The 10,733-nt window shown below is 37.4% G+C and overlaps 1 protein-coding gene across 13 annotated transcripts in view; it reads left to right on the top strand.

Moving 5' to 3' along the window:
• Positions 1 to 3,442: 3,442 nt before the first annotated feature.
• ZNF518A (zinc finger protein 518A) overlaps positions 3,443 to 10,733 on the top strand; it is a 93,599-nt gene continuing 86,308 nt past the window's right edge. For 4 of the 13 annotated variants that reach the window (XM_074339300.1, XM_074339303.1, XM_074339302.1 and 1 more), the window contains exons 1-2: positions 3,443 to 3,544; positions 6,324 to 6,406. In XM_074339300.1, coding sequence (XP_074195401.1) covers positions 3,479 to 3,544; positions 6,324 to 6,406 — 149 coding nt within the window. In that variant the 5' untranslated portion in view covers positions 3,443 to 3,478. Of the gene's footprint in view, positions 3,545 to 3,647; positions 3,828 to 3,931; positions 4,363 to 6,323; positions 6,407 to 7,514; positions 7,623 to 10,733 lie in introns of those variants that run through there. The other 9 variants (XM_074339299.1, XM_019724772.2, XM_074339298.1 and 6 more) reach the window with 7 other exon arrangements.

Below are 10,733 nucleotides of genomic sequence, written 5' to 3'. Positions count from 1 at the left end.
TTGGGAGAAGTGTCTGTTCAGGTCCTCTACCCATTTTTTAATTGGATTGTTTGTTTTTGTTGTTGTTGAGTTGTACGAGTTCTTTATGTATTTGGATATTAGCCCCTTATCAGAGGTGTTGTTTGCAAATATCTTCTCCCATTTGGTTGGTTCCCTCTTTGTTTTTTTGATGATGTCTTTTGCTGTGCAGAAGCTTTTTAGTTTGATATGGTCCCACTCATTTATTTTTGCTTTTACTTCCCTTGCCTTTGAGGTCTAATTCATTAAACCCTCTCTGAACCCAAGGCCCATAAGTTTAGTACCTATGCTTTTTTCTATGTAATTTATTGTTTCAGGTCTTATGTTTAGGTCTTTGATCTATTTTGAGTTCATTTGGGTATATGGTGACAGATAGAAGTCTAATTTCATTCTTTTCACGTGGCTTTCCAATTTGCCCAGCACCATTTATTCAAGAGCCTTTTTTCTCCATTGTATGTTTTTGGCTCCTTTAAGCTGATCTAAAAATTGTTTAAATTTTAAATAAAGAAATGTACTATACATATAAAAGAGTATACAAATGGGTATATATATGTGTACCAGCTTTGTTCTTAAAAGAAATATAATTAATATAAGCATTCAATTTCCTCTTTTTATTTTTCTAGGGACTTGAATTATCTGTGCCATTTGTTCTTTTGCCCTTAGGGTACAGAGATCTTTGGAAGAATTTGATGTGATTGGGGACAGGAAGTGGTACCCTAAAATATTTAGGTTAAGGCCAATATTGTTTATGTACTTTAATGTTCTTTACAATTGGATATAATATCCATTGAAAGAGCTAAGAGGGACTATATATTTGATTTAAAAAGCAGCATATCCAAAGTCTTGGTCATCTAGAAAGTGTGAGTTGAGGGGAAACCGACAGGGATGCCTACCTTAAAAAATTATTTTTCGTGACCTGTCATGTCTGAAATCCCAGCTGTGGTATTGCTCTCTTGAATCATTAAATTTTTTAGCTATTTAAGAATCTCCCATTGAATTGGTGACTCCTTGAGAGATCATGCCTTATTTATTATAGCACAGTTTCTGACACATAATAGGTGTTCAAGAAAGAGTGTGCTGAATAAATATTGCATGAAAATGTCGCAAAGGACATTGGTAAGGATAGTACTTGAAGTTCATGTTCAACTAATACTTGTTTGATAGACTGTAGGGAGTAATAAACCTATAATATTCCTGACCAAGGAGTGTGCCAATTTAAGCTAGATCATCCAAACTCTTGGTATTTCTATTTTTCCAATGCTGGTTGCAGTTGATTACATGTTGGAGATAGGGAGTCTGGACTTGAGTTGAGAGATCAGCAAAAAGGAGAGAGCCATTTTTACAAGACTCTTGCTCTTCAGATTAATATAATTTAATTTTTTAATTATGAGTGTAACAGTTACCATTTATATAATGCTTGTAATATACCAAGCCATAGTTAAAAGCATGCTTACATTTTCTTTTTTTTGTAAATGTATATATGTTTGTTGTAACTTTATTATGGTATGATGTTATCTATGATTCAGAGGTGTGAATCCCTAGAGTGAAATGTAATTTCCACTAATATACCGTGTTACCCCCAAAATAAGACCTAACCGGAAAATAAGCCTGAGCATGATTTTTCAGGATGACATGACATCCCCTGAACATAAGCCCTCATAACGTCTTTTGGAGCAAAAATTAAGGTAAGACCTGGTCTCATTTTCGGGGAAACACGGTATTATATTTTAGGAAAAAATTTCACTGTCTTGTAGTGATCTGCTTTAGGACACAGTGTCCATGAATTATATATTGAAAAGCAGAAAACAGTTTGTAATCAAGATGAAATCTTTGTGACTATCATCATCATCATTACTTCTACCATTTGCACTGTGGGTACAATGGAGTTGATTACTCTCTTCAATCTATCAACTGTGTTATTTATGTATTGCATAACTCTGTGAATCTCAAAGCTTAAATGCCCTCAGCTAGTAAATAGTAGAGTCAGGTCTTTGGTGGAATCAACTATTTCAAGCATCAATTTAGCTGCCTTATCCCCATTAACTATCTTTCTCAAGTACAAAATATCCCAGAATCCTTTCTTAAGCTATAATTTAACTTTCTTCCCTTTGTATTCTTCCTCTCTCTTAATTATCTTATTTCCTTTCTTTCTGTTTTACTCCCTTTATCTGTGCTAACATCAATGTTCAAAATCTAAAAAGAGGGCAAAAGAGTGGGTGGAGGTTGTGTGATGCAGATGGAGGAAGGAGAGGGGAAAGATAAGGCTGGGGCCCAATAACTTTATTTACTTAAAAAATACACGCATTCCAATTCTTCCATAGCATATACACAGTTTGCAAGGTTTTGTAGGTGAATACATAGTATATGTGAATACTACAGAGGAGAGGGGTACAATGTCTTAATCTGAAAAACAAGAATCACATTGAAACACAAAACAACTCTGTCCACGTTTCCAAATATCACTTTTTGCTATTAGAAAGAATTCATATCCTCTGTGGTGTGTATGCATGTCAGACTTGTGTGGAAATAAAGACCAGAGAGAGGGGAATGATGTTTAATGAAAAATAAAATCCATTTGTAAACGTTTTTCATTCCATAATGGCATCCCTTTTGATATTTACGGAATATTTCTCCTGGTGTGTTTTATAGAAGCGTAGGAGCACAAGATACATGAAGCACCTCTAATGTGGATTACCTCTCAATTGCCTTTTCCAGGAGGACTCATAGACCAACAATGATCTAAGAACGCTTCCTAAGGACAAAGTGAGGATACGTCAGTGTACTTTTATTAAAGCAGAGAGAAAATCTTGTGTATGGCTATAGGTCAACATTTTCAAAAGCAGACTTTAAGACAGTGAAAAAATGCTTATGATAAACTTAAAATTTTCTTCGATTGTAAACCCCATGTGTACTTACTAAAAAAAAAATGGGGCATAAAAAACAAAAATTCTAATTTAGTTTCACTTTTAATATTTTGGTGTATCCCTCCGCCCCAGTCTTCTTTTTCCCCTTTGTTTTCCTCCACATAGTAAGTAAAATAATTTGTGTAAAAAGTGAGGTGAATTAATAAGCTGGATTTCAGAAATGCTCTGAAGAAGACAGAAGGAGCCATACTGGCCTTTGGGGGAAACCCACTCATAATATTAATTGACCTCTTCGTTCAGGCCTGTCGTGTGATGGAGTCCTTTGATGCGGAGGGATCCTTTGGTGGGGATGGGACCCCACCTTTTAACGGTAGTTTTCACATGAATTATTAATATATATGTTTGGAGTTCACTATGTCTTCCAGAGCCGCTTGTGGCAGCTCCCTTCATTCAGATGGGCTGCAAAGGCTGCAAAAACCTGTGTGTCAAAAACAAGGGGTGGGGGGACGCCATTTGCAAAGCCGGAAATGACTGAAATCCCAGGATTAAGACCATTCCCAGTCAGCAAGGGCTTGCCCAGACCACAGTTCCTGCTTATGGTGTCTACTCTGAAGAGCATAGAATGGATCATTCCATTGGCAGTAGAATCTTTCCAGCTATTGGTGAGCAAAGGGGGAGAGTGAATCCATCACTGGCGCGGGAGGCACCAGGGGAAGTGCGTTAATTTGAGAGGTCAGCAGCGAACTCAGTTCAATGGCCTACCCTCGCCAGTCTGAGGCGAGGACCCTGCCGGCCTCCGTCCTCTTCCGCTTTGCCCAGGTGCAGTGCGGATCCATCCGCCCCAGCGAGAGCTCCCGGTAGCGCGGCGATCGGCTTTCCGGCAATACCCGGATGGAAATGTAATGGCCGCCATCAGGGACTCGCAGGCAATGGGGACCACGACAGGTATTCCCTGTGAGCGGGACCGCCCAGATCTGTTAGGATGAAGGGACTTCTAGAGGGTTTGCCAGGGGGCAAAGGGCGAGCTTGTGGGCCGTCAGGGTCCCCCCCAACCGGTTCAGGGATCCGCCTCTTGTGCTAGGAAGCCGCCTGTTAAATAGTCCCGGCCATTCAGCGCTTTCGCCTAACTTCCCGCAAACTTTTTCTAGGAAAGTCGGCTCTTTTACTCCGTGTTGTTGCACGCTGCTAGAGCTAACCTTCCGCCTCTTAGCCTGTGCTTGCTTTACGTCGGGGCTTTTTCAACTCTCCACTGTCCCACAGCCTAGGAGGTGCGACGGAAGCAAGGCGACCGTGTGCCTCCGCGCGCCCGAAGGGCAGTCGAACCCCGGAGGAAAGGGCGGATCGGGTGCGGTGTTTGGTACGGAGCTGGGTGCGCGGTGTTGGAAGTACCCACTCGGGCGCTGGAAGCACCCGCTCGGCTCATTCCGGGGCTAGTGAAGACAACATGGGCAACGCTCAGACCGCACCCCTCGAGCTATAGGTTCGCATTCCCACTGCAGCCCGACTCGACGGCGTCCCTATTGTGGGTCCAGTCTATGGTCTTTGGAGGTCTTTTCTTGCAGATACACTCAGTTCTCTGACGCGCGCTCCTTTTTGCAGTTGGCCAAAGGCGCTCTTCCCTGCAAAACTCAACCACACCCAGTGCCAGATGGATTTCTTTGTAACTGGCTTTCTCACTAGTAGGGTCCATTTTGAGTCTCTTAACATGGTGTCCTCATTGCCAAGTATAGTCTCTTCCTAGATGGCTATGATGACAAAGTATGTAGGGTGAATGTATATAAGGTAGAATGTTATAACTCTTAAGTAGACCAACGAAACAGATGTGGTAGCTTTAAGGTGAAAAATGTAAAAGTTAAGGTTCAGTTTTCTTAGATTTAAATTTGGGGGCGTTTAGTGTTTGTGAGCTATTTTAGCGAAAACATTCGTGGGGTATGTTTGGTTATCAAAAGTTTACAAATCCCTAGAAAAATAAAGTTCAGTGTTTAAGGAATTCATATGAATGTTAAAAACTTTGTACAGTTGTCACAATGATGAAACATGAAGACACCAAACTTCATCAGGGTCGGAATTTCATCAACTTGAGCAGTTGCGTCTTAGACCTAGTTTACTGATACTGCGAATTGTTTTTTTATGCAGCAAGGGATCTGTTTTGAGTGCACTCTGAAGTTAATACCCTTTAGTTAAATAGGTAGAAACCATTTAAGTTGATTCAGTGAAATACCCTGACATTTTTCAGAGTTCAATTGCCAGTCAATAGAAATGGATTCATTATCTTTGAGCAAAACTATTCTGAAATTCATTAAGACATTGCATTATTTTAACATTTTTAGGATGTTAGCATTTCATAGGGAAGGGCAGCATGTAGATCATGTTAATTTCTGTTAAAATTCTCGTAAATAATATGAGCCCCTTACCTAGAAAATTGTTAACAAAAGGGGAGGGAGGGATAAAAATATAGGTGTGTAACAACCTGTTTTGCACATTCAGATTTTTCCTTATTGTTGCCATGAAAGTAAGTGTAAATATCAATTCAAAGCATTTTATATTTGGTTTTATGAAAGGGTAAAAGGACAGCAACCACCATAAATACCTACTGTGCCCATTGATAATGTATGAGCTTTTAAATGCTTGAGAATTTTATCACCATCACACTTCGAATCCCATCCTATCCTCTCTGGAAATAGTATACTGTGATCCCAAAAGTTTTTATATCTTGAAACATTCCAGAGGGGATATATTTTAGTATAAATGTACAGCTTGACTTTAAAATATACTTTAAACATGCCCTTTTAATGTAGTTTTATTGTTTACTTTTCGGCTTGGCATTGTTCTTATTGAAGAAGCATTTTGTGCTTTAGATTACTTAATACAACATTTTTTTTTCTTTTTTAAATGATAAAAATCTTGAGTCTTGTCCAATTTCCTCCAGGTACTCTACTAAGTTTTTTGGCAAAGAACTATATGCAGAAGAAAAAAGTTAAAGTTGAATTTTTTATTAATTGTCTGATCCAGGTATGTAGGCAGTGAGTATTTCAGTTCTATATGGCAGATTGGTTTCACATGGTGAGCAATTTTCGTGGGATGGTAGGTATAAGAAGTGAGTATTCAGAGGTAGCGTTGTGGTGGTAGAATAGCTGGGTTGGAATCAAATCCAGATTTTAGTTCTAGGTTTGTGACTTTGGGCAAGACTCATTTTCCCTGTCATGTAATAACTGAAGATATTGAATTAGGTCACTTCTAATCTCCGAGTTTTGTGACTTTTGTAAATTCATGATCTTATCACTGCGTTTTAATAAGTTTTTTGCCTAAGTGCAAAGAGGTTTATTTTTCTAAATTTAAACACATAATTTGAATATAAAGCATAACTGAAATGAGGGTATAAAAACATTTTACTAACAGTTTTTGCAGTCAAAGTTTAAAAATTTTGATCTTCATTTCCAGGTATCATCTCTTTTGATCACTGTTCCTGATTGTGGCTTTGTCCAAGCATTAAATTGTGTGCCTTTTGTTCCTCGAAGAAAGAGGTATGGTAAAATTCGAGTACTACATTATATAGTCTATTAAGTACTAAGTTAATTATGTTTTAATCTTGGACAAAATAAAACAGTTAATGTGTATGAGTTTTCTTAAGTTACAATTTTATTTTTGGTATTAATAAAATACAATACACATGATGGGTTTTAATTTTAATGTAAGCAGCAAAGTAGTTTTTGGTTTCACTGTTTATTATTTAACATTTCATTAGCAATCTTAAAATGGTTTTAATTATTATCCTTCTAAATATAAAGGTGGCATAAAGGGCTTTTAAGTAATAAATGATGGAGATAAATATGGTAGGAAGATGTTTTGAAGCTATATAGATGGTCAGAAGAATGTTTGTGTTTTGCTCTAGTAAGCACAAAGTAATGCACCTAAAGAAAATTATTTATATTATGATTAATGGCATCTACATTCTAGGTCAAAAAAGGGACTTAATAATCACTATAGAGTTATGACTGGTTTTGTGGAGACAATCATTTAAATATCTTAGTGTGTACAGAAAGAAGGAAAATATCTGCCAAGAAATCCATGGTATTATAAGAAAAACTTTGTAAACTCAGTGGAAAATATTGTACCTTTGGGAAAAAACACCCTGAAACACAAGTGTCTTGAAGCACAAGAGTCTCTTGCTGTTTGTGCTGGACAGGACCTGGGATGCCACAGTACATTATGATTTCCCTCCTCAAATGCACTAAGTATACCCATAAGTGTAATCCTCAATTAGGAATAAGAATGTCTGTGTAACTACTAAAATAGCCAAAGTAGATAATACCAACTTAAATTATTACTTTAGTTCCATGAACTTTACCAGCAGATGGCTTTCTTTTCAGATCCATTTGTCACAAATGCATGATTTTTAATTCTATTAGACGTTAATGTCTAACAACTACCATGAGTTAGAGAGCAACAAAGCTGAATCAAGAGACCAGGTTATCATTTATGTTTGTTTACCTGTATAATTTCTTCCTGTATAACATTTGTTTGACTTCTTTCCACATGAGATTTACATGGGTATTGTGTTATTCTGGAATTGAGAAAGTAAATGCTGAGTGCTAAGAATTTTCTTTACTGTGTTTGATCCAAACTACTCAGAAAAAGTAATATGATGAAGAGTGAAAGCTTCAAATATAATGAAGTAAACAAGAGGCTGCTATATGATGACTGGCCAAAATGATTTGGATTATTCCATCTTGAAAAACTGTGAGCAAAGTCTGACTGAAAATATAAAATTGTGATTGGTATGACTGCATGAAACAAGTGTCAGAATGTAGAATGAAGGTGCATGACTTGAAGCTTAAGAAGATTAAGTGAGCTTCATACGGGTCTCATTTCAAGAAGTGGTGATAGCAACAGCTGAAAACAAATGTTGGCTTTATAGAAAGTCAGATAATTTCAAAATGTGGTGAAATCACCAATTAAAATTGGGTTGTTGGAGGTTGTGGCTAGTAGAAGATACACACACACACACGCACAGGTTTTGTCAACTCAGTATCTCTACATTTGGGGAACCATCTCTTCCCTATTGTGAATGGTTGGTGGGCTATTAGTCAGTCTTATAACCCAAGCTTAGTCATCTCTATCGCAGTAGTGATTGCCTATTACTCAAGCAGACCCAATCAGAATCCTTTGAAAGTGATGTATGAATTCTAGGAAAAGGATGCTCCCTTCTCTCTAAAGTTGTTAATTAGAGAGGGTGCAAGTGACATTCTTTCTCACATGTATGAGAACCCATCTGTAGTAGGAGGAAGTAAAGCCACAAAGAAATGGGAGATGGATGGCGATAGATTGCCAGTTTCAGTTAGGGACTATGGTGTGATATATGAGTGTTTTTCTTTTGATTCTACCAGCTATCCTGGTATACCTTGGGCCAGGGTATAAATTAGTTTGAATTGGATGGCTGCAGAAAGGGTTTAAGATCTGTAACTTCAGGTTGATCGTTCACATCCATCTACAATTTGCCCTTTTTCTCTATCTTATAAAAGATCCCCTTTATTCATCATTCATGCATGAATGCAGTCCTTCTTTCATTCAACCTAACATTTATTAAGTGTTATTTATGTACAAGTATGTATACTAGGCTGAGTAGATGGTGGACTTTCTCTAATGTAGTACATTTTTGTATACGTAGGTTACACATACCAACAAGCATGTGTTGAGAATAATCAGTGCTGTGCTTAGGATTTTAGTAAAATGTAAGAATAAGCGAGTTGTTTACCTTCCAAGTGCTTCCAGTTAAAGCATCCAGATTACGTGAAACACAACATAAAGAGCCAAAACAGATAAATGAGAGCACTGTTGTATGGTATGGATGTTAAGTCTGAGTTCTGATAGGAAGGAAGTTAGTGAGAGCCAGCCTAGTCTAGGAAGATTTCCTGAAGGAACTATAATTTCAAATGCGTTTTGACTTCTAAGTAGCGTTTTGATAGACATGGAGAATAAATAAAGGACAGAGTTAAAAATGATTAAATCCAGTGGTCAATTTTCAGTCCTGATATAACTCTGCCTGATCTTGGAAGCACTTCCTTCATTTTACTTTCAGGATACCGCTCTCCTGATTTACCTTCAGTCTCACTGGTCATTCTTTCATTCTCGCGAGCTGGTTCTTTCTCATCTTTTTCCTCTAAATGTTATTGTATCGCAAGTCTCAAGCCTTGGACGTTTCTGTTTACTTACCCATTGGTGATTCATTTAGTTTTATATACATAAATACATATACACAGAAAGGTACACACCGATAACTCCCAACATTTTGTCTTACACCTAGACCTCTATTATACCCGTATATTTAACTACACATTCCACATTTTTACTTAGATGTCAACTAGATACCAAATTATGCATGGCTGAACTCAACTCTTTTTTTTAAATATTTCAAATGTTCATTTTTAAAATTAAATTTATTGGGCTGACATTGGTTAATAAAATTATATAGGTTTCAAGTGTATAATTCTATAATACATCATGTATATATTTCATTTTGTGTTAACCACCCAAAGTCAGATCTTCTTCCATCACCATATAGTTTCACCCCCTTTTCCTTCTTGTATCTCCCCACTCTCCCTTTGGTAACCATTAAACTGTTGTCTATGAGTTTTTGCTTATTTGTTTGTCTTGTTCATTTGTTGCTTTCAGTTTTATATACCACATGAGTGAAGTCATGTGGTTCTCGACTTTTTCTGACTTATTTCGCTTATGATGATAATCTCAAGATCCATCCATGTTGCAAATGGCAGTATTTCATTTTTTCTTAAGGCCGAGTAATATTCCATTGTATATATGTACCACATCTTTATCCAGTCATCTATTGAAGGACACTTCAGTTTCCATGTCTTGGCCACCATGAATAATGCTGCAGTGAACATAGGAGTACTTACATCTTCACGGATAAATGTTTTCAAATTTTTTTGGCAGATACTCAGAAGAGGGATTGCTGGATCTAATGGTAATTGTATTCTTAATTTTTTGCGGAATCTCCCTGCTGTTTTCCATAGTGGCTGTACCAATTTACATTCCCACCAGCAGTGTATGAGGGTCCGTTTTTCTCCACAGCCTCTCCACTGCTTGTTATGACTTGTCTTGTTGATGACAGTCATTCTAACAAGTGTGAGGTGATATCTCATTGTGGTTTGATTTGCATTTCCCTAATGGTGAAGTTGAGCATCTTTTCATATATTTATTGGCCATTTGTATGTCTTCTTGAGGGAAGTATCTGTTCAGGTCCTCTGCCTATTTTTTAATTGAACTTTTTGTTGTTGTAAACTCAGCTGTTGATGTACTTGCCATACCTACTACTCCCACACAGACTTTTCTATCTTAATAGTAAATAGCAACTCATTTCTTTCAGTTGTTGAGGTCAGAACTTTTAGAGTTATCCTTGACATGTTTCTTTCTCTCATAGGCCAAATTTAGTCCGTCAGAAAATCCCATGGGCTCTTTATTCAAAATGTATACAGAATCTGACCATGCCCCATTGTCTCCATCAAGACACTACCATCTCTTACCTAGGTAATTGTAGTGTAATAATCTCCAAACTGGTCTCCATCCTTCCGTTCCTCCCTCCCTCCCAAATACTCTGTTCTCAACTAGCAGCCAAAGTGATCTCTTTAAAAAAATAATTCAGCCCATGTTAATTCTCTACCCAGAATGCTCTAGTAGCTTCCCATCTCCTTCATAGTAAAACCAAAGTCCTTACAGTGTCCATCAAACCTTGTTTAAGTCTCCTTGTTACTTCTTTGACCTTATCTCTTATTCCTTTCCCTATGGTGCTTTCTGCTTCAGTCATGCTGACATTCTTCTTGCTATTCTCCAAAC

The sequence above is a fragment of the Rhinolophus sinicus genome, linkage group LG07 (assembly GCF_036562045.2).
Source record: "Rhinolophus sinicus isolate RSC01 linkage group LG07, ASM3656204v1, whole genome shotgun sequence".
Classification (NCBI taxonomy): Eukaryota; Metazoa; Chordata; class Mammalia; order Chiroptera; family Rhinolophidae; genus Rhinolophus; species Rhinolophus sinicus.
The sequence above is the reverse complement of the archived record's forward strand: the minus strand, read 5'-3'. Positions and strand labels throughout refer to the sequence as shown.